This window comes from Monodelphis domestica, chromosome 3, assembly GCF_027887165.1.
Source record: "Monodelphis domestica isolate mMonDom1 chromosome 3, mMonDom1.pri, whole genome shotgun sequence".
Classification (NCBI taxonomy): Eukaryota; Metazoa; Chordata; class Mammalia; order Didelphimorphia; family Didelphidae; genus Monodelphis; species Monodelphis domestica.
Window position 1 is genome coordinate 482,326,081 of NC_077229.1, and position 23,468 is coordinate 482,349,548.

The 23,468-nt window shown below is 36.1% G+C and overlaps 1 protein-coding gene across 12 annotated transcripts in view; it reads right to left on the bottom strand.

Moving 5' to 3' along the window:
* The window catches only part of FER (FER tyrosine kinase), a 258,919-nt gene that overhangs the window by 150,407 nt on the left and 85,044 nt on the right, over positions 1-23,468 (bottom strand). For all 12 annotated transcript variants that reach the window (XR_008917907.1, XM_056824726.1, XM_056824725.1 and 9 more), the window contains 4 exons: positions 16,916-17,053; positions 16,403-16,522; positions 10,374-10,496; positions 6,011-6,200 (listed from right to left, as the gene is read on the bottom strand). Coding sequence is in view for 11 of the 12 variants with exons in the window: in XM_056824726.1 (XP_056680704.1) it covers positions 6,011-6,200; positions 10,374-10,496; positions 16,403-16,522; positions 16,916-17,053 (571 nt within the window). In the remaining variant the exon portion in view is untranslated. The remainder of the gene's footprint in view (positions 1-6,010; positions 6,201-10,373; positions 10,497-16,402; positions 16,523-16,915; positions 17,054-23,468) is intronic.

Below are 23,468 nucleotides of genomic sequence, written 5' to 3' on the forward strand. Positions count from 1 at the left end.
AACATTCCTAGTTCAGACCCTGTATTTATACCCTACTACATAAACTACTCTGTAAAACTGTAAGGAATTCTACAACTATTAATTATTCCCTATGGCCCATAATATTATCTTATAAAATGTATTTCAAGTTTTAAATCTCTACATTTTTATACTAACTTTATTATTATTTTCAAATTTTGCCTACATAAGCTATACAGCAATAATATCATGTTAGATACTTCTTAAAATAGAAGGGAAATTATATACTAATTCTTTTTTAGATTAAAACTAAAAACAGTCATGATACAAAATTAAATGTAAAACTTTCTTATAAACATTGGCAAAATTTGATATTAATGAGGAAAGTAAAATTCTCAACAACTTCAGCAGTCTGCATTGTGACTAATAAAAATAACAAGTCCAAAAACGTGGAACAATAAATTGCCTCTAATTGCTTTTCCTAACAGAAATCTCTCCTACTCTAGAACATGTTAAATATTGTTGCCAAAGTGAAAGCCAAGACCTTATCATATCATTAACCAACACTTTTTGATCCCTATTACCTCCAAGATTAAAAATAAAAATCTGTTTAGTTTTTAAAGTCCTTCATAATCTAGTGCCAACCTACTTTCCTAATCCCCTATAATCCAATAAAATTTACCACCTCTCCAGTCCTCAAACATGACACTCCACCTCTCATATCTGTGATTTTCCAAAGACTGTACTTCATGAATGGAATACATTCCTCATTGACATACCTGCATCATCATATGGAGTCGTTCTTGATCCCCCCCCCCCGCCAATTTCTAGTGCTCTCTCACTTTTAAATTATATAGGACTTTATTATTTAGTATTTATTTCTATTTATTCTCTTTATATTGCTTTTTTATGTATTGATTGTCCCATCACCTTCATTATTTTGGAAGCTCTTTGCCAGTAGGGATAATTTTGTTCAATATTAGAATCTTGAAAACAAAAAATCTTTTCACTCAAGATATTTATATAATTATTTTATCGCATTTTTAAAAAATGAGGATTCTGGCATTTAGTATCACAGAGCAGTAACTTTTTTTCAGTAATTACAAATTATAATTATATAATATAGAACACTTTTTTTTTTTAACCCTTACCTTCCGCAGAAGGTCAGTAAGGGCTAGGCAATGGGGATTAAGTGACTTAACCAGGGCCACACAGGTAGGAAGTGTCTGAGTTCAGATTTGAACCCAGGACCTCCCATCTCTAGGCCTGGCTCTCAATCCACTGAGATACCCAGTTGCCCTGCCCCCTATGCATAAACATTTAAAAAATTTTGAAGTCCTTTATAGTTTGTTAAAAAGGATTTACTTTGAAAAAACACCTTTCCCTCAAAAACACAACAATAATAATATTTATGCAAAATACAGATTTTACTTATCCTTTAAACATTTTAAATCAATGATACAATTTATAAATTACATGCATAATATCAACAGAGAAATTATGGTTCCCTCAAAAAGAGCAGGGTTAGAAAAACAAAACATAAAAAATATCTCTTACAATTCACCCACAATACCAATAAAGCTGACAGTCTAAATGAAATGAATATTTACAGAAAGATAAAATGCCTATGTTAATAGAATAGAATTTAAATAACCCAATCATAGAAAAAAGATTGAACATGTCATAAGTGAACTCACCAAGAAAAAATAGGCCAGGACAATATGTATGTATAAGTAAGTTCTACCAAGCATTAGTAGTTCAATATCAAAGTTTTGGGTTTTTTTTAAAAATAGAAATAGAAAGGCATCTACCAAATTCCTTCTATGATGTAAAAAAGGTATTTACACTTAACCTGATTGTAAAAATACAAAGAAAACTGTAGATGAAGATCCCTAATAAAAATTTATGCAAAAATTAAAAAAACAACTTATGGTCATACTGCTTTTATACAAGGAATGCACAGCTCGTTCAATATTAAGAAAACTATGAACACAGTTGACCATATTCATAGAAAGAACAAATAATATTATGTCAATAGATACAGAAAGTGCTTTTGACAAACTATAACAATCATTCCTGTTGAGAAAGAGAGAGGGAAGGAGGGGGAAATGGGGACAGAAAAAAAGAGAAAGCAGAAGAGAAAATGAATCTTTCCTTAACAAAAGTACAATCTAAAATACAAAAGCCAGAATATGAGAGCCCTTCTCAATGTTAATGAGTAAAGATATGACAAGAAAGGAGGCTCTAAGATGGCAGAGTAGTAAAAAAGCATTATAGCAAGGTATTCTCTCCAACACTCCTCAAACAGATCATGGAAATGTCCCACATTGAATGCCATTAGAGAATACTAAGAAAAAGTCACGGTGATTTTTCCATCCAGGACTGGCACAGGACATAATATAGATGGGCCAGAATGCAGAGCAACCTAGTATCAAGAGAAAGGCTGTGATACTGAGAAAGAGCAAGAATACATGTGAACTTTGCTTTGCTCCTTACTACCCAGTCTGAGAGAGTCACAGTTCCATAAAGGAATGATAAGAGGACATGTAGCAGTCTCAGACCTTACCAATAAATCCTGGGACCAGAACCCTTTTTCCCCTTTCCTACTGATACCAAATCCGCCTCCCCTTCCCCCTTCCCCTAGCACATGCCCAAGTCTGGGTAAAGAACTGCCACAACAATAAAACCTGGCAGAACATCAATATCAGGATTTCTCTGTCAGACCCAGATAAATGACCTCCCACATCACTGACCAGCACGCCCGGGAATTTCCCACCTCCAGAGACCGAGGTTCCCAACCCCCTTAGGGTTATCCAATCATCTGGACACAAGTTGCCCACTTTGACCAATAGGGCCAATCCAGGTTACTTTATCTCACCACCCTATAAAAGACTGTCCCTTTCTCTGCCCAAGGGAGACCCCTGGCCATCTGCAGGTTTGCAGGCTCCCCCCTTGCTCTCCCTTCCTCCCCCCCCCCACTTTTTCCCACAATAAAGCTTCGTTGCATTACTCACTCTCTCTGTCTCATTAGCCTAGGATCAGACCCTCTGTCAGTCAGATCTGACATATGGTGCTAAAACCCACAAACCAGTAAGGTTTGACTCGACCACCACCCTCGGGCCAGGCCAAGTCACCCCTAGTTGCCAGCCAAACCCAGTTCAAACTTAAGGCTCTCTGAGTCACTCTCTCTCTCCTTCCCACTCTCTCCTCTCTCTTTCTCCTGTCAGGATCTCTAAAGCTCCCTGTCTCTCTGTCTCTCTGTCTCTCTGTCTCTCTGTCTCTCTGTCTCTCTGTCTCTCTCTCTCTCTCTCTCTCTCTCTCTCTCTCTCTCTCTCGCCCCAGCAGAACATGAAGAACATGAAACTCTCCCTCTCCCCCCCCCGCCCCCAACCTGTGTCAGTCGGACTGACAAACGGTGTTCTCTCAGTGATTCTACCACCCCAACCCAAGGTGGGCTGAGTCACTCTTCCCCCAACCCCCCTTTCTCTCGCTCTCTCTTGCTCTCTCTCTCTCGCTCTCTAACCTGTGTCAGTTGGACTGACAAACGGTGTACTCTCAGTGATTCTGACCCCTGCTCCACAGCTCTTCTCTCCCCTCTATGCCACTAGGCCTAGCCTCTACACTGCTAGGCCCACTCTCTATTCTTTTAGGCCCACTTCTCACCAAACTACACCTTCCAAACAAATGACTCCTGCCATCTTCCTTTAAGACAGCAGGCCATCTTTCTCTGTCTCTCTCTCTCGTTCTCTCTCTCTCTCTCTCTGTCTCTCTCTCTCTCTCTCTGTCTCTCTCTCTGTCTCTCTCTCTGTCTCTCTCTCTCTCTCACCTGTCTCTCATCTGTCTCTCATCTGTCAGGCTCTTTGAAACTTTCTCATCCTCTATCTCCCACTCCTGGCTAGCCCAGTGGAGCATGGAGATTTCTCTCACATTTTTCCCTCCCTCTCCCCTATTACCAGATCTCCAGTCTCCAGCAAGCATCACAACACAAGGTGAGTTTGACTACCATATCCTCTCTCACACTCACTGATCCTGTCACCTGATTTTTCAAAAGTTCAACAGCTTAGGCCTCCAGAAATCTGAGCATTCAGTCAGTCACACCTCTCGGCTTTTTCAGAAAAAGCTCGGGCAGTCCACCTCCTCCCCTGCCTCCTCCCAGCTCAGTAAGCCCTTCAGCCCCACCTTCTGTCTCTATAACTCTGCTAATGCCATTTCTCATTCTCCCCTTCCCCTATCTCAGGGGCACTTGCTTTGCACATGTCTCACTTATCTCCTCTGACTTTGCCTCTATTCTGAAAAAAAAAAAAACTTTCTTAATCCTTAACTGTTAAAACTGAATTTCATGAGACATCAAGAAACAATAAAACAAAATCAAATAATCAAAAGAAAAAAAAACAAAAGAAAATATTAAATATCTCATTGGGAAAACAACAGATCTAAGAAAACAGACCTAGAAGGGAGAATAAAAGAATTATTGACCTACCCGAAAGTTATAATAAAAAAAAAACCCTAGAAATTCAATTAACAGAAATTATCAAAAGGAAAACTGCTCTGATATTCTGGAACAAGAGGGGGTAATAGAAATTGAAAGAGTTTGTCGATCATCTCTTAAAAGAGATCTCCAAATGAACCAGGACTACCAGGACAAGGAGAAAATACTGCAAGCAGTCAGAAAGATTAAATTAAGCTATTGTGGAGTTACAATCAGGATTACACAAGACTTAGCAGATATGCTTGGACCAGATATGCTTGGAATATGATATTCCAAAAGGCAATGGAGACAGACTACAACCAAAAATGATCAACTCAGAGAAAAATAGTGTAATATTTCAGGGGGAAGAATAAATATTTAATGAAATAGAAGACTTTAAAGTAAAGAAAGATGAAAAGATTATTAGTTGAAAAGGAAAAAATCAGAGCTGAATAGAAAATCTAATGTTCAAATAAAAGAAGCATAAAAAGATAAAGAAGAAGGAAAACTTAAGAGATTCAATGTGATAAACTTGTTTACATTCCTACATGGGACGATGATATTGATAATTCTTAAGAAATTTATTACTGTTGGGTCAATAAGGAGTATAGACAGAACACTGGAGTAAAATGAATACAATAGGATGAGTCTGAATACATATCAAAATAAAAGTTAGCTGTCAGTCACAATTATTCTACAGTATTGCTGTTACTATGTCTGTCTTAGCTATTTTCAGCAATACAATGATCCAAGATAATCCCATCAGACTGGTGATAAAAATGCCATCCACCTCCAGAGAAAGTACTAATGGAATCTGAATGTATAGTGAAATAATACAGTTTTTCACTTTATTTTCTTCATTTTTTAAATAGGTGTCATTAACACCTTTTTTAATGGAAATGTTTTGCATTATAACCTATATCAAATTGTTTACTATCTCAGGGAGAGGGGATGAGAGAAAATTTGGAACTCAAAATATTAGGAAAGGTATGCTAAAAATTGTTTTTATATGTAATTGGGGGAAAAGCATTACTGAAGAAAAATAAAATAAAATTAGAAAAGAAGTAAAGAAGTGGAAAAAATCTGTGTAGCACATTTGTAAGGTAAAGGTTCATTTCTAAGATAAATAGGAAACTGAGACAAATTTTAATAAAATACTCCATTCTCCAGTTTGTACATGGTAAAAGACTATAAACAGGATGTTTATCAAGCTATCATTAACCATATAAAAATTATCTAGTCACTTATCACTAAAACCATCATTAGAGAAAGGTAATTTAAAATAACTTTGAGAGTCCACTTCATACTTGTCATATTGACAAAGCTGACCAAAAAGCACAATGATACATGCTGGAGAGGCTATGATAAAATAGGTATATTAATAAATACACTGTTGTTGAAACTAAACTGGTCTGGAATTTCCTTATACCAATCAAATCATGGTATCTAATTTTATATTAAGTTTTATTTTGCAAAATGTCTAAAGTCTAGTAATAGTTACTTTAATGAACACTAATTGACATATTGACCCCTCTTAGACCTTCTTTAGTTGTTATAAGAGCAGATCCCTCCCTACTCACTTACCATTGATGTCACTGATCTAGCATCTTCTTCATAATTAAACACGGGAGGTGGCTCTTTTCCATCATTCTCTTGTACTTTTTGTTCAAGGAGTTCTTTCTGGGCGGCAAACTTGGCCTCAGTGCATCTTAATTGCTGAATTGACTGTTTTAGCTCTTCTAGTGCCTGTTTTTGGCTCAGCAGAAGCACAATACTAAGAGAGAGCAAATGAAACATAAATGATTTCAAAACAATTTTGCTGAAAGGTATAGCCATGCCATAGAAGACACTGGAGTCACAGTCTGATATTTTGTATATTTTTAAATTTTAACTGTTTGTTTCTTTGTCAGAAGACTTACACAGAATACATAATATGAAGTTAAATATAAATCAGGTAATCAGGAGAAATTAATATTAAATTTACCAAAATATGAGAAAATAATTATAAATTATAGATATTTAAATCAGTAGAGAAGTATTAAGAGCTTATTATGCATTAGGCTCTGGCTATGCACACACAAAGATATAAAGCAATCTACTTACAGGGAGCACACATCGTAAGGGAAGAGACTAAGAAGAGATATATATGAGGGTATACAAAATAAATATAAAGAGAATTAATGAAAATACAAACTACTTAAATACTATTCAAGGTAGTTTTAGAGGGCACTAACAAGAATGAAAAGCTTCAGATACAAGACTGATGTCCTGAAGGCAGTCATGTGGAAGATAGTGGGCATTCTTTCTAGCAAGGGGAATAAGGCGATACAAAGACACAGAGATAGGAGACAAACTGTCTTCTCTGAGAAAGATAGGTCAGTCTGACTGAATCATAGAGTAAGGAAGGAGGAAGAATGTACCCTGAAAATGGAAAGATAGACTAAGGTCAGGTAGCAAAGGACATTAAAATCTAAATAGAGGGGGTTTATATTAAATCCCAGAAGTAACAGGAAGTCGCTGATATTTGAAGAGTAGGAAAATAACATGTTTATATCTGTGCTTAAGAAAAATCATTGTGACGGAGATAGACCAATTAGGAAGTTATTGAAATAATCTAGGCAACAGGGATTAGGCAAGGTGGTACTTGTGTGAAAGAGTTGCATTCAAATTATTTTAAGAAAGCAGAAATCTAAAAATTGATGAGATAAGTGAGATGAAGGAAAGAGGAATCCAGAATTCATATAATAAACACAGAAAAGAGGAAAATGCTGGGAAACTAGGAAAAGAGGTGAGACTGAAGGGAAAGATGATAAATTTTCTTTTGGACATGTTGAGGTTCAGTCTCTTGGATATTCAGTGTGAAATGTCCAATAGGTAATTGGTGTGGCAAGACTGAAGTATAGTGGAGAACCCTGGGCTGGATGTAGAGATCTGAAAGTCATTTGCATTAACATAATAATTAAACCCATGAAAGCACTGATTAAATAAAAAATAAGATTATCTGGGAGGCAAATGAAGTCCCCTTAAATATCTAAACTAATCTGAAGCTCCTGTACATACATTCAGTCCATAAATTCTTCCCACCATCATCATGTATCTTTACCTGAACTATCCATCCCTGAAATCTATGATCCCATACCTCTTCTCCTTGGAAATGTCATCGACAATTAGTACTTCTACTTCCTTTCTTATACCTGTCTTAAATCCATGAATTATGAATTCTGACATCATCATTCAAATGAAATTTCTTTCTCCAAAATTACTTATGACATCTTAATTGCCAAAATTTTTTTAACCCTTACCTTCTGTCTCATTGATGCTAAGTATCAATTCTAAGGCAAAAGAGCAGTAATGTTATTGAGGAAATTGAGCAATTGAGGTTAAGTGAACTGCCCAAGATCACACAGCTAGGAATATTATGAGGTCGTATTTGAACCCAGGACACTCTGATCTCTAGGCCTAATTCTCTATCTAATGAATTGCCAAATATAACAGTCTTTTCTCAATCTTCATACTTCTCGACTCATTTGGAGGCTTTGATATTATAAATTCTTTTCTCAGATATTCTTTCCCCTCAAAGTTTTTGTGACACTGCTCTCTCCCGGTTCTCCTCCTACCTGTCTCAATACTCTTTCATCTCACTTGTAGGATCTTTCTTTAGTACACTTCTAATGCTGGAGCCTCCCAAATCTCTGTCCTTGACCCTTTTCTCTTTTCCCTCTATATTATATTGCTTGATCTCAGCAGCTCCCAAGAATTCAATTATTATATCTTCATCAATGACCACAGACCTACTGATCCAGCAATAACTTCTCTCCTCACCTCCATTCTCAAATCATCAACTGCCTAATTAGACATCTCAAACTGGTTGTCTTTCCCCTAAAGCTTCCTTTCTTCCCAACTTCCCTATTACTGTTATCTTTAATGGCCTCACCATCACTTACCCCATATATGTCTTGCCATTTCTAGCTTCACAATATATCTATTGTATATGTACCCCTATTTCCAATCACACATCCAACTGTGTGTAGGCCCTCCTCACCTCACATCTAGATTACTGCATTAGTCTTCTGGTTGGTTTCCCTGCTATAAATCTCTCTAACCCAGTACATCCTTCATTCAATTGACAAAGTGTCTTCCAAAAGCATAGGCCCAAATAAGATAACCCTCCCCATCCTAAATAAACATTAATGACTCCCTGTTACCTATAGAAGTAAATATAAAATCCTCTCCTATCTTCCCAGTCCTCTTACACTTTATTTCCCTCTACATATTCTATACAGACTGTTACACTACTCTTCCAAAAGATATTCTTCTCAACATGTGTCTTTTCACTGACTGTTCCCCACCTCCAAAATGGGAGAACCCTTTTCACTTCTACCCTCAAATATTCCCTTAAGATTCAGTTCAAATTCTACCTTCTGCAAAAAGCCTTCCTTTTCACCTTCCCCTCACTAACCTCCCAATTCACTCTTCATTACTTGTATGTATATAACTTGTTTGCATGTTATCTAATCCCCAAAGCTTACCTATATTACAAATCTTTCTATTTTTCTTAGGATAAGATAACCACAATCCCAGTGACACAGATTTGTAACCTTTGTATTATTCTCTTCAAGCCCTCAAATTCACTTACCCTATGAACCCAAACAATTACCAAATCCTATTATCTGTATCATAATGTCTCACATTTTCACTTTTCACAACCAAATTATTCAAAATAGCTCCTAATTGTTCTTCTGCCTAATTTTTCTCCCTTACATCATTCTCATCCAAAGGGGTTTTCCTAAAAGTCCCCTCTCCCCACCCCCTTTCCCATAGCTGACAAAGAAGAACAAGAAGGAAAGAAGTCATCCCTCAATTGATAAATAGGCAAAAGATATGGATAGAATGTTTACATGAAGAAATCAAAACCTTTTATAGGTATATGAAAAATGCTCCAAATCACTACTGATTAGAGAGTAATTCAAAAGAAAATAATTCTGAGATATCACCTCACTTGCTAAAATGACAAATGTTGGAGGGGATGTGGGAAAATGGGAACACTAATATGCTATTGGTGGAGATATAAACTGATCCCACCATTTTGGAGAACAACTTGGAATTATACCCAGAGAGCTGTAAACAAGGGAAGGCGTGAATCCCTGAGGACATTTTCCTTAGAAAGATAATTGAAGGAAAATGTGAGAAGTATGCTGACATGTGAAAGTGATAATTCAGAGATAGAAAGCACATGGACAAGAGTGGTCTTAGGAAAGAGAAAGAGAAAGACAGTAGTGAGAACTTCAAGGTTGCAGGAAACAAGAGGAGGGACCATGTGCTCACCCCAGGCTTTATTATGGATCATGAGGATGAATGAATACATAACAAAGCATAGTTGATTCTCATTGGTAGCAAGATAATGACAAGATCTGAGTAGGTGGGGATACACCTGACATGCATTTTTCAGAGGAATGAGGTTTGACAAGGTAAGGGCAAAGCTTTTGTGGCTTAGGCCCAGGAATTCTCTTGCCCTTAGAACTGCCTATACATTGATCATTACCTGCTCTGATCAAGTATTTAATACATCAACCATACTTCCATGCCTGGTATGCTACATTTAAAATCATTCAGCAAACACCCCTCCCCTCCAAATACCTAAAAGAGCTTTTGTTTATGTGGATTTTATTTATTCATCTATATATATTAGAAATTAAAATAGCTTAGTATTATTGTGGGGAGCACAAAAAGTAGGATACAAATAAAACAATTGAACAAATATTATGAAACATTTTGACATCATGGACCTCCTGAAAGGGTTATGGGAATCTCCAGGGGTCCTTGGACTGTATTTTGAAATTCCCTAATCTAGCAAATTCACCTTTATAAAAGCCCTTATTTACAAATTGATGGTATTTTAATGCTAAGATAATTACACTTCTTTCTTTTAAATTATTTTTTTACTTACTCAGACTTCTTTTCACAGGTCTTAGAAGATTCTTCAATACTCTTTTCTAGTTCCAGGACAACTTCCTCTTTGTTTAAAAGCATCTGCTGTGTCTGGATCAAGTCTTCTTCAACAGTTTTCAACCTGGAATGAATATTTGCTACCTAATCAATTAATGCATGAATTATAAACACAGTATACAGTGATTAAAAAATATATAGATAGATATATTTTTGAATATCTGGAATATCTGAATGTGTACTGGGAAATTTCTATTTCTACCTATTCACTGAATATAGCTTTTCTACATAGGTTTATAGATACTTTGATATAAGATAAACATCATAAGAATAGTTTATGGTAGCAAAAAATAATTAATATTTGAAAAATTTTATATTACCAAATTGGAAAACACTACCATTTGCAAAGTTGAAATTTTTGTTATTAACCTTCTAACACAGTATTAAAGAATGCTAGTTTCTATATACTTTGTAGGCCTAGTGAAGTCTGAGAAAATGAAATGGGATATATAGTAATGGCCAGAGAAAGTAAAAGATTACCAAAATAGTCCCTGCTGGAAAATGTCTTCATGTATTCCACCAATTGGATATTAATTCTGATTAACTAACTCCTCCAGTTTGACTATTACCCTTGCTAAAGTTATATCTACCAAAAGGGCAACATGGAGAAGGGGTAAAAAAGGATGAAGAAAAAATGGGTTAGCTGCCTAGCATAGGGAGAAAAAAATGGAATGGAATCTATTTTCATTGTCTCCATCTTCATTTTCATCCTTAGAATTCAGATTTATTTACTCTAGAAAACCTCTAAAACTTTTATCGAAAATATGATAGGCCTTCACTATAATTACTGAACACAGTACTCCACATTCAGTAGATATTCAATAAATGTTGACATTAACAGCTAAGGAAAAATGCTGAGTTGAAATGGAATGTCTCCTCATTCTCATAGTCATTGACTACAGGGTCAGAAGGGACTTTAGAGTGCACTTTTTCCACCCATTTTATTTTACAAAGAAGGAAAAAGCATCCAGATTCCAGATAGATTTAAGATAGAGTCCAGGCCTCTTCATCACACACATACTGCTCAGCCTTCTTTCATCCGTGTTAACAGTTTTCCCTGCCTGCCCTTTCCAGAATCAGATAAAGGGTTCAAAGCTCTAATGCTGGTGGCACTTACCACCAAGTGATCAGTGACAGCTACTTGACCTCCCTCCCACCACCAAAACAGAGCTCAAAATCTTGACAGCTACAACCTTCATCCTTCTCTTCTATCTTCAGGGAAAGCAAAAAAATTAGATCTAGAGTCTCAGCTACACAATTCCCCTTGTCAGGCTACAACTCTCCCAGTTCTTCACAAGCCTGGATGTTACTACAACTACTACTACAAGTGATTAATAAATGCTTTTTGATTAAGTGATTGATTGCTGTTAATATCCTTTAAAATTAGCCAAACTGTATTAAAGTCCTGCTCCCATGTCCAAATCACAATTCTTATTACATTAGGGTTTTTTTATGAAATTTAGAGGAAAGGATTAAAAATTACATATGCACCAAGGTACAAGAGAATGGTTATATTTCAAAATAAATCAAGTTTACTTTTGTAGAATCATTTACATTCTGCTATAAAGAAATACAGTGAATAATGTGTATGTCCCTCATTAACTAGATAACCTGCATATAGTTAAATTTTTCTTCTTTTCTGTACAAGGATATTATTTTCAGGAAGCCAAATAAATTACAAAGTATAAAATTATACTGTCCCAGAGATGATGATGTATACAGCACACAGGCTAAAGCTAGGCTAACACACAATTAATATAGAACAGCAATGGTTACTGACAGAGTCAAGATGTATCAAGGTCAAAACAGACACTGCTTTGGGCCTCTACCAGGCCACTTTGGGCCACTCTTTGGGCCACTAGTCTTCAGAACCTGGCAAAAAACTACATCAAAAGGGAATTTCATGAGAACCCGGTAAAGGAAGAAAAGGATTTCCAGAAACAAAGAGATTTCTACTTGATCTTAAGGAGAATTAATTTTAATATTACATTAATATCAGTTTATAATTTTCCTTTTTTCTTTTAAAAAAGACATTTTGATTGTACAAACCTCTCTCTCCCACTTCCTAGGCAATCAAAGGAATGTCTTCTATTCCTGATCTCAAGACAATTTGAGATCTCCTGGCCCTAAAAATAGCACCAGCTTGGGCTATTTGGGGTTACCAACAGTGACTAGCTAGAGATGCCCTTGTCTCTTAATTAAGGCTGAAGAATCTTGAATCATAAAAGTGAAAGTGACTGGAATGAAGCTTGCTTAGATATCCAGAGGCAGTTGAAACCTCATGACCACCTCCAACATGAGGTGTGTCCTGATCCTCCCAAATACTCTCCTCTACCAAATTATCTTTCATTTACTTTTTACATATTTTGTATATGTTTATGCAAACACATTGTCTCCTCTGAAAGACTGTAATCTCTCTTAAGATTAGGATTTAGCAAATAATGAGTGCTTGTTCATTGATTGGTTGAAGGCATTGGAGATGATTAGCCTGGGGAAGAGATTTGTGTGGAATATAGCAGATGTTTGGATTTATTCCCTAGGGCCCCAAAGTTCAGGATTAGAAGCAGTGGGTGTAAATCACAAAAAAGGACAGATAGTTAGGTTTGATATAAGCTAGTCAAGGAACCAAGTATGTACTAATCACCTACTATGTTCCAAGAACTGTATTAAGTGCTATAAATACAAGTACAAAGAATTGTCAGGGTGATACTGTTTCTGATGACTTTGTGTTATTCAGAATTGCCTCAATTTCTAGATCTTGACCATGAACATCAGGATTAACCTGATAAAACAGAGATGGCAAACCGATGGCCTGGTACCAAAGATGGCATGTGGCCACCCTCTATGCCCCCCAGAGTTCAGCAGAGGGACTTGGGCTCTCCCCTGACCTTCTCCACCATGCCTGATGACAATTTTTTAACATGCCTTGCTCTTCTGCCCAGCAGCCCAATGGGAGCTCACAGTGGGTAAGGTAGGCAGCTCATAGGTGACAGAACTGGAGGAGAGAAGAGTGCTTGGGTTACTCCCCTCCTCCTCTCCACACTCACTAAGGATATTTCTCACTTCCACCACCCCAGTGAGAGCACTTTCTCCCTCCCTTGTATAGGGTAAAGGGTGGGGGGAGGCAGGGCATGTCTGGCACTCATGGGAGGAGGGGCATGGCATTTGGTCTCTGGGGGGTGGGGACCAGCACTCCATCTCTAAGAGGTTCACCATCACTATGATAAAACAATATATATGCCCTGGAGGTAAACTTGCAAATGTTCCTACACATGAACTATTCAGGCCAGGCCTGGGTAGTCCCCAAGTCTGGCAAGATAACTCCAAGGTTGTTTCCTGTTATCAATATCCAGAGTAGAAAGTCCTATCTCCTACATTCCAACATCTCTCCCTTGTTGTCCCAACTGAGAGACTCCCTCACCTCTTTCTTAGAATGCTATAAAACCTGTAACCTCCTCCTCCCAAGGCTTGATCTTCTTCCAACACTACCAAATGTCTTTTCTTCTCTTATAAAGAAAATAAACAATTTTGCTAAACATTGTTACTCTGGTTTTAGGGCAATCAATTATAACACTGTGGCTCTCTGATTTTAAAGGCTTACATAATATAACAAATTATAGAAGAGTAAATGCAACATGAATATAAGGTGAAATCAGAAAAAAATATCCACAAAGACTGGTCCTCAATTTTGCATGAATCTCTATTTGGCCAGGTTGACCAAAATTATACCCATTTCTCTTAGGAAGGCCACCCATAAGTTTTTTGTTTGTTTGTTTGTTTGTTTTTTAAAAATCCTTACCTTCCATCTTGGAATCAATACTGTGTATTGGCTCCAAGGCAGAAGAGTGGTAAGGGCTAGGCAATGGGGGTCAAGTGACTTGCCCAGGGTCACACAGCTGAGAAGTGTCTGAAGGGCAGATTTGAACCTAGGACCTCCTGTCTCTAAGCCTGGATCTCAATCCACTGAGCTACCTAGCTACCCAGCTTCCCCCCACCCATAAGTTTTTATAACCACTGCACCTAGAACAATCAATCGACAAGTGCAACAAGAACTGTCCTAGGCACTAGAGATGCAAAGAGGGAAAAAAATTAGTTTACATTCTTCTGGGGGAGATAAAATGTATTTATGTAAATTTATGCAAATATGTATAAAATAAGCACAAGGTAATACAATAGTGGGGAGGAATTAGCAGATGGGGGGGATCAACAATGGTCTCAATTACAATCTCATTATATCTTCTCTTAGCATCCTTAGTTTTCTTGTCACTTAGCTAGTTTACAAGAAAACTAAGGATGCTGAGAGGAGATGAAGGAGCATATTCTAAGCATAGAAATAGCCGTTACAGAGGCACAGTTAAGAGACAAAGTCTCAAGTGTGAGGGCAACAAAAACAAAGGGAACTCTTTAATTGTCAAGCACTACCATATGAAGTAAATCTACAGATTATGATCTTGACCTCAAGCGCTTGCTAGCTGTGTGACTGAGCAAGTCACTTAAACCCAACTGTCTAGCCTTTATCCAGCTTCTGCCTTGGAACTGATACTTAATATTGATTCTAGGATAAAAGAGTTTCACAAAAAAATCTAGAGATGAGCCCAATAAAAAATTCAAGCTTAATGAAATAAATAAAAAGATGAGAACATGTCCATTAGCAGTAATGGTGCAATAAAATGATATCTAGATCCATATATTCATCCATGAATTAAGTTTTCTTTGTAATATTTCTTTATAGTCAATAAAGAGACAGATTAACTTTTTAAAAGATATAGTACTCTGAATTTCAAATATATAAATTTATTATTAACTACTTAATGAAAATACTGACAGAATATTAAGAAAGATCTGTTCCCCACTGTCTACATTACCTCATTGAACACAACTGAAATGTCTGAAATTTATTTCTCATCCTACCTTCACCTTAGAGAATCCCTTGCTTCTTCTAAATCACAATTTAATAATTTAGTTGCCACCTCTTTCATGGGGGTCTTCCTGATCCTTTAAGCCTTTGGCATACTCACTCCCTTGAAATTACTTTAGATTTATTTGTATATTAATTTATACTTACTACTTTATATTTACTTGCATCTTCACCAAAAAAAAAAAAAGAGAGAGAGATAAGTTCCTTGAGAGTATAGCAGCATCTTTGCCTTTTTTTTTTGTTTCATTGCCCCAAAAATTTAACATGATTCCTTTGCACATATTGGGCACAAAATCAATGTTTGTTAAATTAAATTGACTATACTAGAACTTTTTAAGTATATTTTTTTAAACTTAATTTATAAAACTTAGTAGTGAATCTGACTTAACAGAAAATAAGAGACAGAATTTTGTAAAAGAATGAACATTTGACCAAGAGTTTGAAGGTTTAAGTTTTAGTCAGCTTTAGTTGCTGATAAAAAGCACATTATCACTCAGAGGTCCTTTTCTTCATCTATAAAATGAAAGTGTTAAACTGGTAATCTTAGAATCCCCTAACAGCTCAAACAATATATCTTTCTGGAAAACAATAATACTAATCCCTTACCATAGAAAACTGTTGTTGAAGACAATTATAATGTAGGTAAAAAATTTGAGAATATCATGCTCTTTTTCTTCATTTAAAAATTAAAAAAGTAAAACAATATATCATTCCTCACAAAAGGGTACATATTGACATTAAGAATATTAAAGTTAGAGGAAAACTGAAAAATGACTATTAAAAAATATCTTATTTAAGTGAAATAAATGATTAATAGGAGAATGGATAACCAAATGTTTATCCTCAAGCTGAACTTTGATATACAGCATCACCAAAATTAATGATGATGATAGTGATAGAAGTTGTTTAAAATAAAAAATTGATCATGAATATTTTATTTCATAACATCTTATATAAAAATAAGCATTTAAAAATTTAATAAACCAATTAATTCTAACATAAAAGTTAAGACTACCTTCTTAATCTATGAATATTTTGTATTTTCTACTTACATTATTTGCAAACTCTCCGCTGTTAAATTATTCCACATGATCTCATTGGCCTTAAGATTTTCATTTTCTTCAAGTAAAGAAGCATCAAATTCAATTTCTTGCTCCTCAATACCTGGTGATCTGATAAAAACATGCAAATTAGTTGTGATTCATATGCATAAACTATTCATCATATACCAAGGAAAAATATACATCATAGCAAATCATTAGCATTCTCCCTCTTCCTGCTTATATATGCACATGTTACATATACTCCTATCCAGTAGAATCCAAGATCCATAAAAGATGATCAATTTTTATCTTTTAGTCTTAAAACCCAGCACAGTGGCTTAAATATACTATACATATTAGTTGAACTGAATTGCTTTGAGATGAAAAAGTGATTTCTAAAATAACCAAAAGTCAACAAATTAAAATGAAATTTTTGTCTTAGTATGTTTTTATATTTTTTCAACTGTTATATTTCATCATCCTTTTAGTATAAATGCTGAAAAAAGAACAAAAGTCTCATACCTGTAAACATCTATGAAATTATTATATTCCGTGCTAGGATCAATCTGTTCAACTGATGTCTCAATCTCTTTATGGACATTGACTATCTCCTCTGTAACAAGACTGGTAATCTGGCTGTATTCATCAAATATACTTTTTCTAAAAACAAAAATATAAATTATTAATATTTTTCAATTTTTAAAAACACCAAAATTAAAGAAAATATTAGATTGACTATATTAGTTATATCTCAAAGGCTATTTATGAAACTACCTATGTCAAAGACCCAAAGAATCAAGTAAAAGAACTTTACAAGTGAAAAGTATGAAATAGAATTTGAAATCTTCAGTCAAGGACATCAAAATGATTAAAAATCACTACCGATTATAAATGCAAGTTAATAGAAGGAAAAAATAGCATTGACTATAAAATAGTCAGAGGAGGCCTTGAAGAATGGACAGAGAAAAGAGAGGAAGGGTTTACTAGGCAACAGAAAGAGCAAACACTTAAGAATAATATGCAGCATTACTGGGAAGACAGGGAAGACACTGACCAAGACTTGAGTAGGGTATGCCTTTTAGAAAATAGTAAGAAAGGAAATGTATTAGAAGATCAAATCTAGATTTCCCTTACCACTATATCCCATGTTTCTCTTCTTCCCATGAATTTGAGTGAAACTTAATGTCTATAGTATATCTTATAATCAATGAGGAAATTTTGGTGACCTGGTACTAAGTTTGGAGATAGAGAAACAGTGACTGAAGAAGTGAAAGTGGGGGAGGAGGAAGGGCAGAGACAGGCAGTCCTAGGTTCAAATATGACCTCAGATATTTCCTAGCTGTGGGACCCTGGGCAAGTCACTTGATTCCCATTGCCTAGCCCTTACCACTCTTCTGCCTTAGAACAGGTAAGGGTTGTTTGTTTTTGTTTTTTTAAGAGAGAAGTATTAGATGGGGAAACTTGTTTACTTATTTAATTTTAAGTGACACTAGGACTCCTCAAAGAGGAGCTATATTATTAAAATAAATAAGAAATTTGAAACTATAAGGAAGCTGAAAGACCAAGCTTAGTGCATTGAAGAAAGGAATGGTCTAACAGAAGGCATACTAGCTTATAACTCAGGACTCAGTCCTAAAGCAGTTCTGCCACCAAGTGCTTCTGTGGTTTTAGGCAAATCATTTCACCTCTCTAGGTTTCAGTTTCTTTATCTATAAAATTAGGGGCTTAGAAACTGGAAAATGAGGGGAATGCCCATCAATTGGGGAATGGCTGAGCAAATTGTGGTATATGTTGGTGATGGAATATTATTGTGCTAAAAGGAATAATAAAGTGGAGGAATTCCATGGAGACTGGAACAACCTCCAGGAAGTGATGCAGAGCGAAAGGAGCAGAACCAGGAAAACATTGTGGTATAATCGAACGTAATGGCCTTCTCCATTAGTGGCGGTGTAATGTCCCTGAACAATTTGCAGGGATCTAGGAGAAAAAAACACTATTCATAAGCAAAGGATAAACTATGGGAGTGGAAACACCGAGGAAAAGCAACTGCCTGAATACAGCGGTTGAGGGGACATGACAGAGGAGAGACTCTAAATGAACACTCTAATGCAAATATTATCAACAAAGCAATGGGTTCAAATCAAGAAAACATGTAATGCCCAGTGGATTTACGCGTCGGCTATGGGGGGTGGGGGGGAGAAAAGAAAATGATCTATGTCCTTAATGAATAATGCTTGGAAATGATCAAATAAAATATATTTTAAAAAAAATTAGGGGCTTAGATCATACTCTTTGCTCTTTTTTGGGTCACTCACTCTTTGGGCCTATGTACCTCAATTTTTTTAAGTCAATGGGCCCCAAGTTAAGAACACAAATCCCTTTTAGTTTTATCTTATACCATTCTATTATTGCCTGGTGTTATTATGTAAACAAATCAACTAAAGTAGGATAGGACAATGGAAAGTGCCCTGGGATCTGGAGCCAGAGGACATGGGTTCAAACCCTGGCTCTGCTCCTAATGACAATGTGACCTTGGGAAAACTATTTCACCTCTGAGACTCTGGCTCCTCACCTTTAAAAAAAAAAGTAGATTGGACTAGATGGCCTTCTAAGTTCTTTCTAGATCTCAATCCATGAGCAAACTTTGCTATGACTGCTAAGCCACCAGGTAGTAACTCTTTAGGAAATATCTATACACCATTCATACCATAAAACAGGCCATTAATGTAAGTAAGAAAAGAGAAATAAAAGCAAAATTTAGGCAGGAAATATATGGGATAAAAAAAAATGATACTTCTCCTTAAATATCCAAAAGGAGAATTGGTAATAATCGACATTTGTAAAGTAGTAGGCAACAGAGCACAAGGGATAAACTGTGGAAAACATGGGCTTAAATCACCGACTCTGATACCTACTAGCTGTGTAACTACAAAAAAGTCACTTAATCCTTTAGTACATTTGTCACTGTCTTTGACTATGATGTACAGTTGAACTGCCAGTCTATATTAGCAGAAAATATTTCTATAGTGGAAGGTCTCCATACAGATGAAATACTACGTTTGGTTCCCTGATGCCCTCTACTCCACAATACACACTCAGATGGAGGGGGCAGTTATGTGGCTCAGTGGATAGAGTCATTCCTGAAGACAATTAGTCCTGTATTCAAATCTGACCTAGTATGCTACCCTGGACAAGTCACTTAACTCCAACTCCCTAACCCTTACTGCTCTTCTGCCTTGAAACCAATACTTAATATAGATTCTAAGACAGAAGGCAAGGATTTTTTTTTAAATACATATGTAGACATACAAAATATATATAGATATATAAAAACACACACAAGTATGTGAATTCATATGTAAAACTTTAAATTTTAAAGAGTTTTGCATACATAATTTCATTTAGGAATCACAATGATCCTAGGAGAGATGCACTATAGTATCATTCCTACTTTACATATTAGAAAAATAGAGGCACAGGGAACTTGCTTATTGTCACATAACTATCAGATGCTGAATTGAAACACAGGTCTTCCAGACTCCAGGTACACATTCATCATGCTACACTGCTTCATTCAGGGTGCTTATTAACTTTTTTAAAAAGCTAATTAAAGTGTTTTTTAAATTTATTTTTCCACTAGTTTTAAAACTGTAATACATAATGTTATCCAACAACCTCTTAATGGGAAATTACCAGAAAGTAGAATTTCTGATATCCTACTATTCAAATTATCAACCTAATTATTTACTCTGATGCCAAAGTTAACTAGAACTGGCAGTAGAGTAAGTGTCTTAAGAACAGAGGTGCCATATTCACTACTAACTGGGGAATTTTTAATAAAAGAAAAAGAAAAATTCCATTAAACACAAATAATTTTATTTTTGGTTTTATAAGTCAACATAAGACTGCAGGGATCCATTTCTATCTGAATTTAACCCCACTGGTGTTGTTTTATGGGTGAAAAGTTTCTGAGAGGAATGAAAAGAAACAAAAAATTTTCAAAAAGAAGAGTAACGAGCATGTGCAAATCCTTTCAATTACTTAAAAAGCTAAAAGTAGGAAATTAAGGTAATTTTCAGATTTTTAGGAACCCTACTACCTTTGACTGAACCCATACCAACCTTTGACTAGTGGGTGAAGAGAGGTAATAGACTATTGATTAGTAGATATTTAGGTAAAAATATGAAATGAAGTGGAATCTCACTATTTTATTCCCTTCCACACTATTTATTTGTGTTAAGGCAAAGCATAATAACATAAAGAATGGGACACATAAATATATATCTTCTGCAACTGTTAGTACCTCATCTCAGATGAAGGCAGATTTCCCATGGGGTTCGGTGACCCCTGAGCAATTCTGTGTCTGTGATTCTTCAGCTTACTCTGCCCTTCATCAAAAATGGTATGGAACTTATGGTTTGGCACAGAGATTTTTCTGGGCTGCTATGCCCATTTTTGGAATGATGGAAGCAATAGATTCTATTAGAAACAGTTCTGTTGAAGTTGAGAAATTGGCTGAAGATATGGTTCAAGCTATCTCCTGACTTCTAAAGCTATCCTTCAAGAGGAGATTGATTCCTTAGCAAAGATCATCATACAAAACTGGCTATCTCTTGATATGCTTACACTTTGGGGGGTTCTTGTGCCATGATTAATCAATCTTGTTGTTCTTACATAAATAGATCAAGTAGAATTGTTACAAATGTCCATGAGCTTCAAAGGATTTTGAATGACACCAGCAAATTGCTTTCAAGGACCATGGGACATCTGATGGTGTGTGGTGGAACCTCTCATGACTATAGGGACCAGGTTTGTTGGCAACTAAGGCCAAATGGTCCTTTTTCATGCTGGTAATTTTTGTCCTTTTCAGAATTTGCCTTAGTCATTATATTAAAGTTTATGCCTACATTCTATTAGGAGAAAAAAATTATGTACACTAGTATTAAGGATCATGGCCATGCTAACAAGACAATAGCTTGCATTTTTAAATGATCGATCTGGTTTGGGTTTTTTTTTATGCCCATGTTTGACTGCCATATTGTTTAACGGAGTTTGAAATAAGATTTTTTTTATTTTTTTCTTTCTTTCTCATTTGAATTTTTTTTAAACTTCAAAGGATCAGCTCACAATGTCTAACAGCTCTGACAACATTACATCTCCCAGGCTTAAGATTGTCACTGGTTATTTGATGTTTGGGTCTGATTTCAGAAAAAAGGACTGCTAGTAAGCCACTGATCAGTGCTGATGAGCATAGGATCATGAATGTCAATAACCCCTACGGGGGTGGTAAATGTCAATGCCAAAGTAGGGGAGTTATCTCAGGGGACTTGGAGAAGCAGCTATTCAGTAAATTCAGGTTGGATTTCTCTGTTTCAGTCTGTAAGATATGTAAACTAAAATATATCCCTATTTGGCTCTAACTCTGGCTTGCTATTCCTATTAATAGAGTAGAAATCAGACTAGGGGATTACATCCCCCTTTTGTCAGACTTCTGTCCCTTTTTTCTTTGGGCATGACAACTGTCTTTAGTCATGTAAAATAGTGGGTAGCTGCAATATTGCTGTACGGGTCCTATATGCTGATAGTATATAAACTACCTCCATGAGAGGTATGAATATGTATCAGAGACTTGTTATGATTTTAATTTATACATATATATATACACTTCTATTTATACATTTTGTATATTTAATTAAATTTCCTCTTGTTTTTCAGAGAAGTGATCCATATGTTATTTAAGGCCTTCTTAGATCAATAACCTGATCTTAGATCAACAACCCTGAGGAGGGATTGTGAAATTATCCTTAAAGTTCATAGTCTAAACTTTTAGGAAAAGATATCACCAATAATCTGGACCAGGATAGTAGATCTATCTCCTGGAGAAGATGCTATAAGGACCATCATGACTCCAAATAGACTAAAAAGATGATAGCAGTAGAGGATATTCCCAGAAATCAAACACTACATTATGATATAATGAACTGAACTGGGGGGGGGGGGGGGGGGGGAAGCCTTGAGCCCTCCATTCACTTTTATTCCTCCCATGATTTGTTATTTTATCCTGATTATAAAACTCATGTCATAAAAAGGAATTCCCACTAATGACTCCTCGTCAATGTCAATATCAATCATTTCTTTAATTATGGTAAAAAATATGTAAATTGTAATTACACTCTCCATGATATGGACAATATCTTTTATGCTCTTATGCACCTGGTAAGACAATCCTAAAATGTATAGACTCCATATATGGGATGATTCATTGGGGAGTCAATGGAATCAAAAGTGGAGAGACAACATGCTGGCCTCCCAAAGAATCAGAGAGGGGAACTGTGTGAAGTTAACATAAAAAATATAGCCTCATGCACATGTGCATTAAGGGAAGACACCATTAAGTCATGTGATCAGGACACTACATGGCCACCTGGCGGTCAGACTCATGAGCCAGACTGTCCAATCAGCGTAACCCCAGGAGAAATGACAGCATTAGCCTTATAAGAGTTGAGCTGAGCATTTTTTCTTCCTGGTGGGATCAGAGTTTTCCTGGCTCTCTCTGATCAGTCTCTGGTTTTATCTGGCCCACTGCACTTGTAGCTGGCACTGTGCTGGCCCTTGCTGTCACCTGAACTGGAAACCAAGAACTGAAGAAATGCAATGTGGTTTGGTGACTTTTGATAGTGAGACTGACCAGGTGATATTTCATTTTCTCTTTCTGGTTCTCTATCTTGCTTTTCTTCCTAGACCAGAGCTGCTCCCTCTCTCCTTGGCCAGCACTTCTGGTCTTATTTTTATCTGGCAGAGTGATCTCTAGAAGCAGGTGCTTGCCCTGGCTCTGGGTCTGGACTGCTGAAGCAGCAGCTCCACTGAGAATCTGGAGGCAAAAAGGCACGGTGCAGCTTGAAAATTTTTAATTAGACTACTCTTGTTTTCTCTTTCTCATTTTTACTACTAAATGGCTATAATTCAATATATGATCTCCAATAATAATTTTAAACATTACAGGAGGCTGCTAATTCTAAAGTTATCTTCAGGTTCATAACAACCCTGACATTAGGAAAAAGCACAGGAGAAAGTT